Here is an 18,542-nt window from a genome sequence, read left to right as displayed (position 1 = left end):
CATACACGCGGTGCACCAGGAGCTGCCTTGTCTCTGCAGCTCCCGTGACCCCTTGTCAGCGACCTCACACTCGCCTCATGACCCTGTGCTCTTCTGTGGCCGGTTCCTCGAGGGTCGGAACTAGGTTTCCGTCCCTGTGCCCAGGGTGCTCAAGGCTCCGTGGTGGAGCTGAAGCCTAGTTGCAGGCCTGCAGGGGCTGTTGAAGGGCAGGGCGGGTGCATCTGCTCTTACCCTGGGGACGGTGCGCAGCCCACCAGGGGGAATCTTAGCGTCCTCTCCCCAAATCCCAGGCCATGCGGTTAAGACCAAAGCAGAGCACTCCTGATGCCGTGCTAAGGGCTGGAGGTGAAAGCCCCAAGAGGCCTTGAGCTCCTGCCCCGGGGGAAGATCTTAAAGGGGTCTCAGAGCCTCCTACCCGCCTCCTGCCAAGCTGCTGTGGTTACCCAGGTGGTGGTCGTGAAGGGATCACACTGGGGCAAAGGCGAGGCTCTCAGCACCCGGTCCTGGTGCTGGAGTCAGACGCGGGGTGGGGGTCGATTCCACGCAAGAACACCTTCCTTCCTCCCCTCCTCAGGCTTTAGACTCTGAGCTCCTTAATCCCAGTGCCAGTCCTTGCTTGCTCTTGTTTTTTTTTTTTTTCCCCTGTTACCTTTAAAAAATATTGAGTGAAGTGAAACAGTGACAGTAAAAAAGAGAACTCAGAAATCAACCTGTGCATATATGTTCAGTTCACTTCGGATAGAGGAGTCAAGAATGAGTATACAGTGGGGGCAGTCTCTTCACTGAATGGAGTTGGGGAAATTGGACAGCCACATTCGAAAGTCTGAAACTGTACACACGGTTTTACACGGTATACACATCAGCTCAGAAATATTTAGATCCCTGATAGCTGTAAAGGACCATACTAACACATGTGTAAGTTTAAGCATCCTGATATTATAAATATCTTTGAGTCCATTATTTCATGCAGGACCTTGATGAATGTCAAGTTTTATTTTTCCCTTGTGGCTCCTTCTCCCTCTTCCGAATTTTGTATTTATCATTCCCTTGTCTTGGCAAATGAGAAAGAAAGCCTTGGCTGTATTAGTTTAAAGTGTGTGTGTGTAAATAATAGAGAGTTCAGTACTGCTGGGTTTTGAGCTTTTTGAAAGTGGCAGCACCCTCTGTAGTCCTCTGGGACTTGCTTCCCCAGCCCCACTCTCATTCTATTTCTGGGGCCACTCATGTTGCTTGTAGCTGTGGACCAGCCATGTTTCCCTCATCCTCTTGTGCTATTTCCTGTTTGGGCCTCTAAGGATTTGGGATGACTCCCAAGCAAAGGGCTCCAGTTAATTATAATTGAAAATTTTTTTGCAAGCTGTCATTAAGTTTTCCCGTGTTGCTTGGCTTTATGGGAAGCTTTTTAGTCATTTACTAATTTAACGACAGTTAGACATCCTTACTCCTTGGAAGGAAAGTTATGACCAACCTAGACAGCATATTAGGAGGCAGAGACATCACTCTGTCAACAAAGGTCCGTCTAGTCAAGGCTGTGGTTTTTCCAGTGGTCATGTATGGATGTGAGAGTTGGACTATAAAGAAAACTGAGCATTGAAGAATTGATGCTTTTGAACAGTGGTGCTGGAGAAGACTCTTGAGAGTCCCTTGGACGGCAAGGAGATCCAACCAGTCCCTCCTAAAGGAGACCAGCCCTGGGTGTTCCAGGTGTTTAACATTTGGAAGGACTGACGTTGAAGCTGAAACTCCAGTGCTTTGGTGAAGAGCTGACTCATTTGAAAAGACCCTGATGCTGGGAAAGATTGAGGGCAGGAGGGGAAGGGGACAACAGAGGGTAAGATGGTTGGATGGTATCACCGACTCAGTGGACGTGGATTTGGGTGGACTCTGGGAGTTGGTGATGGACAGGGAGGCCTGGTGTGCTGCGATTCATGGGGTAACAAAGAGTCGGACACGACTGAGCGACTGAACTGAACTGAAGACATCCTTAGCCTTACAAATTTGTAGTGAGTATTTCCTGTTGAGATTGTTGGGAATGATGCAAAATACAAGTTAGACCATTTTGCAGTAATATTTTAATGCTTTCAAACTCAGTGCAGTCAGAGGACTGTCCAGAAGGAAAGCCATCATGCTACCGGCACCTCGAGGGGTGGGGCTGTGGTCAGCGCACTGGGGTTGGGGACATGTGAGCAGGCTCCTAGGAAGCATGAAAACAGTGTCTTTTCATGCTGACCTTTTCTGGTCAAGTTCTGTTCCTTTTTCTAAATACTCAGCTTCTGGTTAATCCCTTCTGAACTTCCCATTATGTATGAATTAAAGATTCAGTGTAGCTAGGCTTATATTTAAGAACTTTACCTTGTTCTCAGGAATATTGTTAATATCTAGTTGAGACTATTTTCAAAGACCAGACATTTTAGGGTTATGGGTAGTCTGTCAGATAGAATTGTACGTAAAATGTTCTCTGTGTGTGTGCAGTTCTCCGGATTCTTGGCTTTAACCAGAGTCTGGGAGTTTGTAATTCCCCAGAACAATTCTTTGAAGCTGAGGTCTCTCCAGCTGGGCTTTACTGCCCTGTTGGGTCAGGTTGTTGGGGTCTGTTCTGTGCATCGCAGGATGTTCATTCAGAAGCGTCCCGGGCGCTTTCCCGTTAGGTCCCCTCCTGCGCAGTGATGACAGCTGAAAATGTCTCCGTACGGTCCTCACATCTCCTGGGGGGCTGTGGGGAGGGCAGAATCAATCCCAGTTGAGAAACGCCGGTTCATTTTTTTTAAAGAGCGGTTTCAGGTGCGCGGCAAAGGTGAGCAGAAGATGCAGACATTTCCCCTGCACCCTGGGCCTCTCCTGCTGTGGGTGTCCCCTGCGAGAGTCAGAGCTGACGCACCTGCCCTGCATCCTCATCACTCAGAATCCGTGGTTTTCATTCAGGCTCACTCTTGGTGGTTGTACATCCTGTGGGTTTGGACAGATTTGAAACGACATATCCCCCTGATCCGTGCGCACAGCCCAACCAGGCAGGCAGGCAGGTCAGCCCGTGTGCGTGTGTGTTTTCACTGAGTCATGTCCGACTCTTTGTGACCCCACGCAGGCGCCTCTGTCCATGAGATCTCCCAGGCGAGAATGCTGGAGTGGGTTGCCAATTCTTTCTCCAGGGGGTCTTCCCGACCCAGGGATCGAACTCACACCTCTTGCGTTGTAGGCAGATTCTTTGCCACTTGAGCCGCCGGGACGCCCTGAATGACAGCTGCCTGCCATGATCACCACCACGTGTAGAGTACAGTGTCACTGCCCGGAAATTCCTGCGCTGTGCTCGTCCCTCTCTCCCTTCCGGCCCCTAGCAACCACTGGTGGTTTTTTTTTTTAATTGTCTGTGTAGTTTTGTCTTTTCCAAAAGGTCATAGCTGGATTCACACAGTATGTGCCCTCTTCAGATGAGCTTCCTCCACTTAGTGGGCGTGCAGAATTGGTCTCCCGCACCCCCTTTCATGGTGTCATAGCATCCCCTTGTTTGTGTTAACCGCAGTTTCTTTATCCACTCAGCTACTGAAGCCGTCTTGACTGCTTCCAAGTTTTGGCAATTACGAATAAAGCTGCCATAGACAGTTGAGGGCAGGCTTCGTGAGAACATTCATTTCCAGCATGGTTGCTGGATTGTGTGGTAAGAGTATGTTGAGTTTTGGAAGGAACTGCCAAGCTGTCTTTGGAAGTGGGTGCGCTGTTTTGCGTATCCTCTGACAACGAATCAGAGTTACTGTGGTGCCACGTTCTTTTCAGCTTTTGGTGTTAACAGAATTCTGGATTTGATCCATTCTAATGGATGTGTAATAGTATCTCATTTTGCTTTGTATTTCTCTGGTGACGTGTGATGTTGAGCATCTTTTCAGATGGTGCTATTTACCATCTGTGTGTCTTCTTTGACGAGACATCTGTTAAGGTCTTTGGCCCATTAGTTTATACTTTTTAACTAGTTTGACTTGATTCATTTAGGGTTTTCTCTTCTTGCATGGCCAAGGGAGTGCAGAGCTATTTACAGAGTTTTGAACAGCTAGCTTCTGTTGAGAGCAATAGAAGAGACTTCTGGGTTGGCTTGAGTGGGGCAAATGTTACAAAATATTTTATTTTAAAATATGTTAAAAATTGAAATATGTATTTGTGTGCATACACAAAAACACTCCCAATCAAATATATACTAATATGTATTATGCATTGCACAGGTATTCTCTAAGTCATCCTGACAACTCTGCGAAGTAGATAGTATCCTCATTTTATGGATTATCAACCTTTAAAAATAAAATAGCTGGTTATTTTACCAGCAAAATGGACTTATTTGGGAATTGCAAAGAATTACAGTTCAGGAAAAAGAAGCAAAGTATAGCAAACAAAGGGGAGGAACCTTACTTTATAGAGAAAAAGGAGGAAGTTGAGAAGGGGTGCTTAGAAGGAATGGCTGTTGGAGGAAGGGGAGAGTTCGGGGGTTCGAGGTGGTGATGTCTTCCCCTGGGCTGGGCTTGCCTCTGGACAAGGAGAAATCCTCTTTCCTCCTCCTGGAATGCAGGGTCCTCTCCTGCAGCTGGAGAGTGGACTTGGTGTTGTGTGTTGGTGCTTGAGAGCTCCCCCTTCTGGCCACCTGGCTCCATTTTAAATGTAGTTTCCTTTCTTACCCTTCACAGGATGAATAGATGTCCCTAGAGGTTAAGAAATTTGCCCAAGGTCCTAAGTTAATGAATGGCAGAACAGAGCACTGAATAGAGGTCGGCAGCATCAAATTAGTTTATGTGTGTGTTCTTGAGCCTAGAAGTACTAAAGTGTCCTCCACGGTCGGTGGGCCAGACGCGCATCCCCGTGGGCTTGGCTGGCATAGAAGGCCTGGCACACGTGGGGAATACCTGGTTGCTGGGAAGTCTCACTAAGCAGAACAAGTGTGTACGGTTTCTGGAGTGTGCGTAGGTCTCTTTGCGGAGTACAGCCTGTTTGTCGTGTCTCAGTTCTTGTTGAGAATCGTCTTGAGCCAGGGGACAGGGATTTCGTTTTGGCTTTCTTTTTTTACAAACAGCCTGCTGTACATGCTGTATCGACTACCCGGGAGGGAGACTGCCTTCAGCTAGCACATATGCGTTATGTCTCCGCGCGTATATAAAGTGGGTCTTTGTCCCACAGCCTGTTTGTGGTTGATGTCCATGGAAGTGCAGGTGGTCGGATTCAGAGTTTATATTTTATTACTGTCAAATGTGGCGTTTCCAGGATTACCTCATGTAGTTTATAAAGATTCTGGAGCTTGTTGGTTTAGGGCTTTCAAAACTCCTGAGACGGGTCTGCGCAGAGCAGATTAAGGCTGCAGATCAGACGGCGCCTCCAGTTAGTTGTGTTGGGGGCCCCGCCTGCCTTACTTGCACTTCCTAGCATCACATGCGGTGGTCTTCGCCGTCTTCCCAGGCCCGCAGCCCTGGCTTCCTTCTGTGTGAGAGCCCACTGTGCACTGAATTAATGGCTTGCACTCCCTGGTCTCACCCGGACTCAGTTCCTGCCTCCCTCCCTCCGCGGCTCATTGCTCTTTGCGGTGCCTGACCCTGACGCGGTGGCTCTCGGTGTGTGTCCACAGCGTGAATGTTAGAGTTTATTTCTTTTGACTGTGCTGGGTCTTCAGTGCATGCAGGCCTTTCTCTAGCTGCAGAGAGCAGGGGCTGCTGTCCAGTTGTGGAACACAGGTTTCTCACTGAGGTGGCTTCTCTTGCGGCGGAGCGCAGGCTCTGAGCACGAGGACTTCATAGTTACGGCTCCTGGGCTCCAGAGCACAGGCTTGGTAGCTGTGGCTCACGGGCTTCATTGCTCTGAGGCAGGTGGGATCTTCCCGGACCAGGGATCGAACCTGAGTCTCCTGCATTGGCAGGTGGATTCTTTACCAGTGGGCCGTCAGGGAAACCGTGCAGTATGAATATTAAATGAAGAGATGAGTGTGAGAGCGAGAGCAGTCTTTATCCTCCTGGCCCTGCAGAGCACCGACCCCAGCTTATGCCCTTGTCCACCTGGCCAGCGGGAGGGAGCTCTTGGTCTGTTTTGCAAGGGCCTGGCGCCTAGGAAGGTAGGCCCAGCCTCGGATGAATGACTGCAGCCCTTACATGTCGGCGCGCGTCTTGTTCTTTGCCTTTTTTGTCCTTGGCTTGGAGCTCATCGGGCAGCCTCACCTGGTGACATGTCCTGGCGATCACGACCAGGTGACAGCAGAGAATAGAGCCTGACCTGCTCCTTGAGCCTTCTCACGGCAGAACCAGTTAGGGGCCCTACAGCTGCCAGCCTGTCGAGGTGGAGGAGAGTGCGCGAGACTTTGAGACGTGTGTTGAGCAGGGCAGCTTTCCCAACTCCTCAGCCCCCTTCTGCAAATGTAACTATCTTTTGAATCCTCCACTTGAGACGGACGCTACCGTCCTGGAGGCCTGGCCGGTCTCCCCCCCAGGAGCCGTGGCAATGGGCCCGCTGCAGGCCTGTCTGCTCTCAGGATACCTGGGCAAGCTGCAGCTGTCGGAGCGCCTTTGAAACAGGGGGTTTTGGTGTTTCTATCGGCAGAATGACTCAGACACTCCTGTTTGTCTTTTGGCAGAGTGATCAGCAGCTGGACTGTGCCTTGGACTTGATGAGGCGCCTGCCTCCACAGCAAATCGAGAAAAACCTCAGTGACCTGATCGATCTGGTAGGTGCCTTGTTTGTGGGGTTTCCTCTGGGGTTGGGGCCATACTAGGCTGCCTTATACACCTGTTCCACGTGGAGTTCAGACCATACAAGACAGCGCCCCCCCCCCCGCGCCCCCTCCCCCCCCCCCAGCTAGACGCTACCTCTGGCTTACGAGGTGCCTCCGGAGGGGGAGGAGTTTCCCCTGACCGTCACTCTTCCTGTGCTGGCTGTGCTCATAAAGCCAAGATGGGGGCTCTGAAGCGAATACTGCGCACCCCATCCTCCAGCGCCCGTGCTTCCACGCACTGGACGCTTGCAGTTAGGCTCGGGGAGGCAGGGGCCGCACACACCCCGGAGGACCTGGCTCCAGGCTGTGCTAGTCTCTCTGCCGCTGTGGGTGTTTCTCCAGCCAAAGCAGGACAAAAATCCAGCCTCCCAAGTGCCTCAGTGGCTTCACTTCTAGCTTGAAATGGCACAAAGTACAAAACTGGGCTTTTAAAGAGCTCATCACATCTATTTTTAAAATATTTATTTGTATGAGAACAGATGAGACAGAAGGGAAAGTTTTTAGACAGACACTTTCTGTATTGAAAAATCTCTTACTCTTTAGCATAGGAAACAATGCAATTTCAACACGAGATCATCAAGAGTGATTTCCCTGTGGTCCTCTGTGGAAATTTTTGGGATTTTGTGACAGTATTGATTGGAGTGGAATGTAATTCTATTTAGATTTCTTCTTTGATTAGTAAAACTATTTTAAAAATATTATATGTATGCACTTAACTGAGATATCACAAAATGATTATTTTGTAGTGGGATTTCAAGGTAATTAAACACGTGTATCTTTTTAAAAAGCATTTGTTTATTCACATATATATACATACATGGAGTGACTGGTCTCAGAATGATGCCAGAGAGTCACTGGCAGCATAATGTTATTTGAAAATGTTTAAAGTGTTAAAAAAAAAAAAACACCTATGAAACTGAGAAATCATGCAAAGAAGTCAAATAAGATCAAGAGACAGCTGAGGTACCAGATCATTTGGCAGGCGGGTTCTGGCCCCAGGTGGCAACCTGAGCCCACCCCGATCAGCCCATTCTTGCCACTGTGTCCCCTCAGCTTCTCAGAAGGATGATCAGTTACCAGCTGTCGCTCATCAGTTAGATGTCTTTTAAAGATAGTCGCTTGAAAGCTTGTTCATACGCTGTAGTGATGTTTTTAGTTCCATTGTATGTGTTCAGAACAGTTTTACTAGGGAAGAACCTTACTGCAGGAGACTCAGGTCATTCACAGATGAAACTCTTGCCAGCAGTCCCCAAGGTCCACGGTGCAGCTGTCAGTCTATAGAGACACAGGCTCCAAGAGAGAGGCAGCTGTGTGGACAGAGGCAAGCTGGTGGACGGAACTGTGAGCTTGCTGCCTTTTCTGTGTAATAGTTCTGGAAGGAAGGAAGGAGAAGGGTTCTCCAGGAAGAGAGCCGTGATGAGAAAGCCCGCTCCTGGTGCTTGTGGTAGAAACGGGGCAGAGGTGGCTAGAAACGGTGGCAGGTCCTGGCCGGGCAGTGAGTCATTTCAGGTGAGTGTGAGGGAACAGAGGCTGAATTGAGATGCACGCAAATGCACCATGCGCTCGGAACCAGGGGTCCCACACCCAGCACCCAACAAGGGCCAGCTCCAAGGCCTACGCGGCCTTGGTGTGCAGGCGAGGTCTGGCCAGAGCGTCCTTTGCGCCTGTTGCTCCTTGCCCTGTGAGCTCTGATTCTCTGGGGCTTGTTTCCAGATTTCTCTGGGAGTGCCGTACATTGGGAGTTCTATGTGAGAGATCCTAATTTTTAAACATTGGCTCAGTCATCACATAGGTGTGTGAAATGTGTCAGAGAAACGGTCTTTGTTGGGAAATGATGAAACGTAAGGTTGGATGGGTGGGAGGTGTCTTTAGGCGCCATCAGGGCTTGGATTTGACGTGGCATCGCCACCATCACCCCTCCATCACCACAGCCTTCTGTTCCCTCATGCTCATCTGAAGTGACTCCTGTCCGTCGTGGGCAGTGCGCTGTACCGAGCGCTTTCTCTGGCATGGCCTCGGTTACCTCTCAGCAGTCCCGTCAGGTCGCAGCGCGAGAGGCAGGCTGGGCCGTGCTGCACGGCTTGTTTTCCTTGGAGAGCTCTAGCTGGCCAGCTGCGGCCCAGGGCAGGCAGAAGCCACAGGTAGGATCAGGCCCCTCAGCTGGTCAGCTCCAAGGCCACGCTGCTGCTCCTCCGCTGAGTGCCACGCCGTGCCCGGCTGCGTGTCAGTTCAGCTTGCCAGTTTAGTTATTACTGTGTTTTAGGAACAGAGCAAACGTAGAAGTCAAGAGATGACGGGCAGAGTTTTTCTCGGTAGAGTCGTCTTGGTGTTTCGCAGGCTGTTTTGTTCTTATGGCAGCTAGAGTGTTTTCCTACAGCTGTGTCCTGTCTCAGTGGCGCCCTCATCCCTGCCGCAGAGATGTCTATGTAGCCGCTTTGCTGGAAACCTGGTCAGTGGGTTCCTGAGCTGCGTAGGCCAGTTCTCCTTGGGCTCAGCAGGGAAACCGCAGCGCTGATGGTGAATGCAGCAGTGAGTCACAGGCCATCCTTCGCCTTGGCCGGATAACAGCCTGCCTCGGGGGTTAGTTTGCAGGACAGCACTGGCCCAGGTGGGGTCCCGTGCTGTGGGGTCCCTGACGGGCCACGGGGAGGAAGCGGCACCCCAGAGGTCGCTGTCGGGGCTGTTCTCCCACCTGCAACGTTATCTGTAGAAAAATGACTGGAGAGGGGACAGAGGCAGGTGGAGGTGGGGGGTTAGCAGCTCACATTTGGTGAGCACGTGCTGCGTCCCCAAGACTGAGCTGGACACTAGTTATTTCATCTAATTTTCCAAAAATGAAAGAGGAGGAAAGGGGCAGTTTTAAAATTCAAACCGCTGGGAATGCTCCCTCAGCCAAACCTTACAGATTGTAAGCCTTCGTCATCTGAGCAAGTGACTTGAGTGTATTCCAACTGCTTGTAAACTCATAACTGTGTATCGTAATACCTGGTTCATGAGTAAGCTTTTCAGTAGAGTCGTGAGCTCTGCCGTTGGCCTCTTTATGTCTGCGTACGCGTTAAACGTGGACTTCCCCGGTGGCGCAGCAGGTAAGGAATCCGCCTACAGTGCAGGAGGCCCTGCAGATGCAGGTTCGATTCCTTTGTCAGGAAGACACCCTGGAGGAGGAAAATGGCAGCACAGTCCCAGGCTCTCGCCTGGAAAGCTCCGCGGACAGAGGGGCCTGCAGGACCGCAGCACAGTCCCGGACTCTCGCCTGGAAAGCTCCGCGGACAGAGGGGCCTGCGGGACCGCAGCACAGTCCCGGACTCTCGCCTGGAAAGCTCCGCGGACAGAGGGGCCTGCGGGACCACAGCCTGCGGGGCCTCAGAGAGCCAGACACTACTGATGCACGCGCGCACTGATTTTCACAATACCCCTCCAATGTACGTGGGACTGCTTCTCCTTTATTGGATGACTTAAACTCTGAGGAAGAAGCAGGGTGGTGCTGGGTACCTTTACTTCGTATTGCTGACACCGCAGCCACAGGTTAAATATGGTACCTCTTCCTCATCTGTCTGTCTTACCTCTTTGTAGGGGAAATGTTAAGTAATTAGTAATCTACAACATTTAAAACATAGACTGTATTATGGAAAGTCATGTAAACTTCGCATAATGAGAAACAGCCAGAGACTTGAAGCTGCTCCCTGTGGGCTGGCCACTCGGGATGCACAGCTCACTGTGGCCCGCTGCTTCACTGGGCACTGGGCTGTGTGGGGCCAGCCTTTTATTTAAAAAAAATTTTTTTAACACGCACCATTGTTTAAGTCGCCTGTTTGTTCCAACATTGCTTCTGTTTTGTGCTTTGGTCTTTTGGCTTCGAGGCATGTGGGATCCTAGCTCCCCGACCAGGGGTCGAACCCCCCCACCTCCTGCAGTGGGAGGTGAAGGCTCAACCACTGGACCTCCAAGGAAGTCCCTCGCTCCTTTTTTAATTTGAAGTATGATGAGTGTCCACATGGAAATGGAGCCTGACTTTGCACTGAGTTAGGGTCTGATGAGGCATGCCTCGTTAAAACTCTACTGACATGCTTCAGAAACCCGTCCGAGGCCCCTGCCTTGCACTGTGATGGATTCAGAGCACTTGGGCAGGTTTTGTAGGTCCTGGAAGTTACTTCTTTGATTGTTTATCTTTCATCAGTGCTATTTTTCTTCCATTTTCCCTGGGCGTGACAGGTCTGTCTGTGTTTTGTTCTGTTTTTTTGCTTTTGTTTCTTTCTAACTGGATGAGCAGAATTCCTTCATTCTTATTAGTCAGTCTGTGCTGGGTGTAGCGCTGTGGCCCTGAAATTCACTTTCAGTTTTAGTTCCTCTTCGAAGCAGTAATTGAGGAGACTCGCCCTGTCTTGGGCCCGTCTAGAAGCCGTGCATCCAGGCCTTTGTTCCCTGTCATCTGGGATCAGGCAAACATTCTCAGAGCCGCTGTCGGCCCGGCCTGGCGTTCATCACAGCCATTTCTCCCCAGCTTACCTGCCCCCAGTAATGACAGGGAGGTGGTGCTGTTCTCAAGAAAAGCCTCCAGCTCTTGAGACTGCATGTTGGGATTTGCCAGCATTGCCCGTGAAGGGAATGGCCTCACTTAGATGTCGGAGCCAGGGAAGTGCAGGGAATCCATCGGGTCCACCAGTGGCCCGACTCCCGAGGAGCATTAAAGAGACATGTGGAGGGTGCCTGGCAGCTTTGGGCCGAGGCAGCCTGATTTAGCATGCCAGGTCGGTGTGCTTTTTTCTTTATCCTGTCTGAGCTTTTGCTGCCTGGGATTATGATGCATGCTCTGATTGGTGGAAAATGACCTTCCTTTGCAGATGGCCAAAGCATCATTTTATTACTTATTAATCCCATTGTGCTCGAGTGAAGCCAGCCAAAAGCCATGGTTAAGCTGCTTCAGAAATGCCCGCAGGTCCGTGTGGGCCGAGAATCACATGACGTTAAGATGGTCCCTTGGCTTCCTCAACTTTGACCTTCTATGGCTTTACTCTGCACGCTGGCAGCAAGCGCCGAAACTTCTCCACTGGGGTGTATTTTGAGCCCTGAGCTGAGGAAGGAGTTTGTTTCTGCAAATTGGCACCCAGCAGGCCAGCCGTCCTTCGCCTTTTTAAGAGCAAACCAAAAATAGACCTAAATCTGTTTAACTAAGCAGAAACATCTTTGCCTGTAAATGTCAGTCACTGCATTTTTTAATTCCTCCTCCCTCCTTTGCTTATCGTCACCCAAAGGTCCAGCTCTTGGGTGTCCCCAGACTGGATTTACTCCAGTGAGGGGTTAAAGCACCCAGGCCATCCCACTCAGTCTGTGAGTTAGAGGTACAAGGGCCTGATGCTCTGACCAGGGAGTTGAGAACTTGATCGGTTTTCATTTCAGCATATTTCCTCTTAGCAGCCAGAATTGCCCTCCAGAAATAGAAGGGCAGCCTCAGCAGTACCTACACTTCGAGCAGCTCACAGAAACGGGCCACTTGTAGATACGCAAGGTCCACGGGGAGATCCCATTTGGCAGATTAGGAGGCTGGCATGCACAGGGCGCACCTCAGCATGGGCTCCGTGAGCCAGTGGCTGGAGACCTCCAGCTTGTGTTGGCCAGGACGCTGGAGCCACGCTCTCATGCCTCTGTGATTAACATTGAGGCTGCTCTTATTATTTAACAGTCATTAACATCACTGATTATCTGACCTCTGCTACATGTTGTCAGTTTTCAGTCTTTAGTAGTTGAACCCATGAAATCTGGGGATGGTTTTCTCAGTGATAGCTGTGGGTCGTGAGAGCATCAGACTCAAGCTCTGTCCCCAGGAGATGAAGCCGAGCCTTCCTTGGGACCCTTGAGGCCAGGCGTGACCTGCTCCATCTGTGGTCAAGACTGACCAGGCCTCCTGTGTTTTCTGCCTGCCTGGATTCCCCGTGATTGTCGCTGTTTAAAACAGTCCCACACCAGCGTGCTTTCCGCCTTTATCTCAAAGACAGCATTTAGACACGTCTGCTTTCTGAAGCAGTCTTAGACCTAGCAGGGAAGAGGGAGCGGGCTCAGTCAGCATTTCGTGAACACTCCCTGCAAAGCTCACACCGCGCAGCTCGGGAAGGAGCGTGCCGCCTGTCTTCCTCAGCTCCTCTGTCATGGGGAAGGAAAGACGCAGGGATCCTAGAGCTGGATCTGAAGGAGAGACAGTTTCAGATGGAGCTTCTCGCCCCTTTGGACCTGACCAGCTGATCAGCTCCGAGGACACCTGTCCTGAGTTGCGGAACTGAGTTCTTCCTGTAAGCGTCTGACATCCTGGGTGCCAGACGCCGTTCTGGGTGCCGCGGGTGCGAGATGAAAGGCCTGGCTCTGCGGCGCCGACACTTAATGAGGAATTCAGGCGAGGTTTTCTGAAAGGAGGACGGCTTGGCCGCGCCAGCTTTGCTCCCTGTCTGTCACGCACCCCGGCAGGCATGGTCGTGTCTTCGCTTCTGAGTAACAGCGGTCCCGGCTCTTCAGGGAGCTTCGCGCTCCCTTCTCCTTGGCTGTGGCCACCTCTCTCCCCGCCTCTCACCGTCCCTTAGGTTCTTTTCCCAAAGTTTCCCCGACAAAGGATTCCTGAGGAGAGCAAATATTTACATACCTCTGGAGTTTTGAGGGCAAAGCCAAAAGTGGCGGTCTCTAGCAAAGAATTTTGTTTTGTCTTTAAAAAAAAAAATTGCATTCCAGTTCATAACTTGCCCACATGCAAGACATTTTAACATAAAAAAGAATGCTTTCTTCACCAAATCCTTGAGTCCAGTTGGTGTTCCGGGAAGTAGGACACCCCGCCCCCCCCCCCCCCCCCCCCCCCCCCCCCATGCTCAGGAACCTTGTTTGGAGATGCTCAGCGGGGCCTTGTGGCTGGGCCTCCCCATCGCGTGTAGGTTTCCCTGCTGTCGAGGGGCCCGAGAGCCAAGGGGAGAGGGCTCCCCAGCCAGGAGCCAGGGCTCTGTAGCTCCGCAGGCACGGAGGAGGCAGGGAGTCAGCCTCTACTCGTGCCTTGGCAACTGGCTTGTGGGTTTCTGCCGGAGATAGGGGCGCTGGGCTTCCGCTCTTGCCTGTGTCGTGGGGTCTATAGGAAGCGTTGTCTCCCCAGCCGGTGCTGTCTCTGGAGCCGGCCCTGGGGAAAGAATGGACGCGGGTGCTCTTGCAGGGACCCCTCCAGCCTGATGTTTCTGAGCTTATCCTGAGCTCTCCTTCAGGGGACTGGTGCTGCAGTTCCCTTTTACAAGGGGAAAAAGCAGTCCTGCCAAGGGCCTCCAGCAGGATTTTAATGAACTCCATTCCTTGCAAAGTTGTGGTGAGCCTTTTCATGCAAGTGTTTTTTGCTTGTCGAATGGTCTGCAGCTGTAGTGACGGAAGCAAGGCTGAGGGAAAAAGCAGACCCCGGACTCTGGGTGCCGGGTTGGCCCTCTGTTCCCTGCTCCAGACCGCAGTGGAGGTGGCCCTTCATGACTCCAGCCTGTTGCCGAGACGAGGACCCCGCCACCTGATGGTGATTGATGTCAGGATGAAATGGCGTGATTTGCTTAGAAAGAGGCAACGGGGCATCCTGGGGGCGCTCCTCTGATTCCCCCATAGGGATGGCTGGAAGTTGCTTGGAATTCTGATGAGTTCTGTTACGTGAAGACTAACGGACCCTCATTTGATCCAGTGCAGGATGGCCTGGATTGCCTCCTGATCATGCCGTCAGAGCCTTGGAACTTGAAACCAGTTAAAGGAGAAAAGCACGAGGCCCCGTGCTGTGCTGTGGGCGCACTCACGGGGAGCAGAGGGGTCTGCCAGGAGCGGGCTCCAGGGACGCGTCCTGAGCACTCTGGAGCACTCGAGGAGGCTACCACTGTGGCCACGGGCTTGAAACTCTCCAGAGCTCGGCGACTTGAGAGTTAGTGGCCTCCCGTCCGCTTTGGTGTCGGCCTCCGAGTAGTATGCTTCTGTTAGACTATCAAAGGCAAGATGGAAACTTTGTGGTTTCGTCTCAGATTGAGAATTTGACCCCACCTCTTTTCATTCGTCATAAGATCTTTTTCAGCGATGACAGAGGAAAATGAATTGCCACAGTGGAGGTCCGTCAAGTGTCAGGAGCACTGGTGGAAGGGCCTCGCTGTTAATAGGTCTCCCCCGTTACCGCGTTTCGTTTCCACGGCCGCTCTGTGAGGCAGGTGGGAGGGACCGCCTTTTACAGACGAAACCGAGGCTGTCCCAGCACCCGTGAGCCCCGGGCCTGAGCCGCAACCGAGGGGAGGGCAGAGCCAGGCCCCGCTGTTGATTCTGGTGTGTTGTCCATTGAACTGCTGCCTTTAACAAGGAAAACAGATCGTTTCCGACATGTCCTGCTAAGGCCAGACCGTCTTCTACGGTGAAACTATAAAAGATACTTGTGATGGGGGCAGATGGACACCATGGAACTTGTAAGGACCTCGGGAAAAAAAGACCCTTAGAATCTGCCTTCTGCTGTGAAGCCCCTTCAGACTTGGATGAGCACGGAAACTGCTGCCCCATTCTGCCTGGGCTGGCTGCAGGGCCCACTGCACCAAGGTGGACGCTTCGATAGGAGATGCCCTCATCACAACACGCACAGATACACACACACAGACAGCTGTGCTAAGGTGGACACTTCTTAGACGCTCCCACCCTGGCACGTGCACACAGATACACACACAGATAGACCCACACACACAGCTGTGCCAAGGTGGACGCTTCTTAGGAGACACCCCCATCCCAGCACGCGCACGCGTGCGCGCGCACACATATACACAGAGCATTGTGCGCACTGCAGACAGAGCGCCCCTTAGAAAGGCGTCCTGCCCAAACCCGAGTAGTGTGACCCTGTTCTTTCAGGTACTAAAGCAAATCTAAACTTTTTAGGAAAAGCAAATTCTTGCCCTGCAGGAACTAAAGGGAGAGGTCACTAAAGCGACTGCAGGTCAGTAAAGCGACTGCCTTTAAATCAAAGGTACCAAAGTCCACACTGGTGTAAACCACTTAGAGTGTAAATGACGCCGGGGGTGGGAGGGCAAGATCCCACCGGTGACAGTGGGACAGCGTGGCACCCCGGAGCGGGCTGCCCTTGGGGCAGGTGGGCCGTGTGGGCATGTCCCAGCAGCAAGGCCAGAGCAGATGCGGCCCACCACTCAACACAGGCCCCGGGATATAGGGACTTAGGGTGTGTTACAAGCGATAGTCACGCTTCACTGCGAGAAACAAGTTGATCGTTCAATAAAATTGCTGAAACAGCTAATAGTTTTGAAGGAAAACAAGCTAACTATCTCTTACACAGCGCGTCCTCACACTCCTGATGGACTAAGGAACCAGTATTACATGAACACAGAACCGGGGGGTGGAGAGCAACAGCGATACTGATGTTGGGAGTTGGGGGGAGGCCTTCGCCAGGCATGGGAGCTCATGCCAGCGTGGGGCTTGAAATGTGCAAATTTAATTTTAAAGTTTCAACAAAGTTAAAAGGCGGAGAACAAACTCAAAGATAGCTTGTAGCTTCTGGCAGGGAGTGTATCTCCTTAACTCTTCAGAAAACCTCTTCTGAGGCTTTTCCATCCCCACCTGGGAGAAGCAGCAGCAGGGGCTTCGGCTTCGGCAGCTTGTGGTAACGGAGGAGCGAGGCTGTGAGCCCAGGCAGCCCAGGGTCCTGCACTGCTGTGCCCTGTCGCCCTCAGCGGTTAGAATGCAGGGACGAGATGCACAGAGGAGGCGGAGCAGAGGCCTCGTCTGCAGGCAAGACGAGATGAGCTGGCTGGGAAGGCCCCTGCCCCGCTGAGCCTTCTTCTACTCAGGGCACGGTGCGACTTACGCCTGCCCCAGCTTTCGTGACATTGCTTAGCGCCCTTTGGTGTTGAGTCTCTTGAGGAACAAAGACAATGAGCAGTTGGAGAAACATGGCGTACTCTTAATTACCTTCTAGAAGCTTCTCCTCCATATTGCCACGTTGAAAGGTTCTGAGAAGTCCTACAGTTGGAAAAAGAAGAGCCCGCTCTCCTTTAGCCCGCCGTCTCTCTAACTTACCGTCACGCACTCCAGTGTGGAGAACACGGATCTCCTGGAGGGCTTGTGGCCTACGTGTGAGACATACACTCAGTCGCTCGGCCGTGTCCGGCTCTTTGCAGCCCCGTGGACTGTAGCCCGCCAGGCTCTTCTGTCCATGGGGTTCTCCAGGCAAGAACACTGGAGTGGGCTGCCATGCCCTTCTCCAGCATGGGAGATGACCTGGATTCTAGATCCTCTTGGGCAGCAACCCCATGTGTGGTCTTTGAAACTTTGTTGCTAACTTTGCAAATGTGTGGTGCAGCGTGGTGGCTCTCCTTGTCATGGAGTTCGTTCGGTGGGTGGGTGGGAGGCAGCGCCGCGCCGTGGAGCAGCCCTGTTGGCCGTCAGGGCCTGCGCTGTGCCTTCGGGGCCCGCCAGCTTGCCCTGTGACCTGCAGGGGTCTCCGGCTCCCCCTCTGAAGCAGCAGCTGGCTGGTCTCAGGCTGAGCACCTGGGCTCTGTCGCCCAGAACTAAAAGAGCATCCCCGTGGACACCCTTCAGTTGATGTCACTGCTTTCAGGGTCCCCTCTGCCGGCAGAAGAGGCACCGACTTCCCTCAGCTCTGTGAGTCTGTAGCCTGCCCCGCCCCGAAGGGTGGTTCTGTGGAGAGAGGCCAGCGACATCCGCTGGCCACCCGCTGTCCGGCAGAGCCAGGCTGGACAGACCTGGGGCCCGCCTTCCAGCTCCGAGACCTCAGGCAGCTTCCTTCTCCCCCCAGAGCTGCTTCTGGGATCCTAGGTGGCAGTAAGAGCCTGCATTCCTGGGGCCGTTGTGAGGCCTGGGAGTCTCCACGAAGTGCTGATGTGTGCAGGAAAGGCAGGTGCTTGAAAAGTGCTCACTGAGGCTTTTTCTTCCTTCACTGGCTTCCTCGGACCTGCTTGCTGACCCCCACGTTCCGCCTGCCTGGTGGCTGCGCACTCACATTCCAAGCAACCTGTCTGGCTGTTTTCACAGGTGGAGACCGCCCAGGCCTTGACCTTCAGGGGGCGGGGGTTGGGGGGGTGTTACGAGCCAGTGCCCAATCACAGACTTGGTTGGTCTCGCCTGGAAGGGAGGAGGTGCTGTGGCCCCCGCGGAGGCACTGAGGGTGGACTCCCCCTGCCCCCGCCTTCCCCAGGCTCCCATGTTGAGGTCCCTGCACAGAAAGCTGGGAGACGCCACTGCCCACACCCCCAAGCCCATGGAGGAGGCCAGGGTCAGACCATGGCTGAGTGGCTGGCTCCATGACTGGTGATAGTGTTTGTCGTTCTGCAGAGACGGGGTAACCTGATAGCCTGCTTGCTTCTCCGTCTGCCCTTGCCGGGGCTGGGGGGGTCCCTGGATGGTTGGGTTTCTTCCACCCCCCTTGCTCGTTCCTCTGGCAGCCGCTCTTCCTCCTGCTCCAGTTCCCAGGATGCGTAACTGCTCCTGGTTGGTCATCGTTTAGAGTCCTTTGGAAGCCTAGGGGTGGGAACCCTAAACAGTTGTTGGATTGTCCAACAAGGCAGAGAGGGGTTTTAAGGTTGATCTCGGCATCCAGGGAGGATCCAGGTCATTTGGCCCTGTGGCCTTTGCTCCAGGGGGGCCTCCCAGGAGCCCGACTGTGACAGCGTCTGACCCCCGGGGCCGCCAGGACCAGGAGCCCGCCTGTAACCACGTCTGACCCCCGGGGCCGCTGGGACCAGGAGCCCGCCTGGAACCGCGTCTGACCCCCGGGGCCGCCGGGACCAGGAGCCCGCCTGGAACCGCGTCTGACCCCCGGGGCCAG

General features: G+C 52.8%; 1 protein-coding gene across 4 annotated transcripts in view; it reads left to right on the top strand.

Annotated features, from left to right (window-relative positions):
- CAPZB (capping actin protein of muscle Z-line subunit beta) overlaps positions 1 to 18,542 on the top strand; it is a 136,042-nt gene that overhangs the window by 57,411 nt on the left and 60,089 nt on the right. For all 4 annotated transcript variants that reach the window (XM_040229434.1, XM_040229435.1, XM_040229432.1 and 1 more), the window contains exon 2: positions 6,590 to 6,679. In XM_040229434.1, coding sequence (XP_040085368.1) covers positions 6,590 to 6,679 — 90 coding nt within the window. The remainder of the gene's footprint in view (positions 1 to 6,589; positions 6,680 to 18,542) is intronic.

Source organism: Oryx dammah, unplaced genomic scaffold (assembly GCF_014754425.2).
Source record: "Oryx dammah isolate SB20612 unplaced genomic scaffold, SCBI_Odam_1.1 HiC_scaffold_27, whole genome shotgun sequence".
Taxonomy (NCBI): domain Eukaryota; kingdom Metazoa; phylum Chordata; class Mammalia; order Artiodactyla; family Bovidae; genus Oryx; species Oryx dammah.
This window is presented reverse-complemented; position numbering and strand designations above follow the sequence as displayed.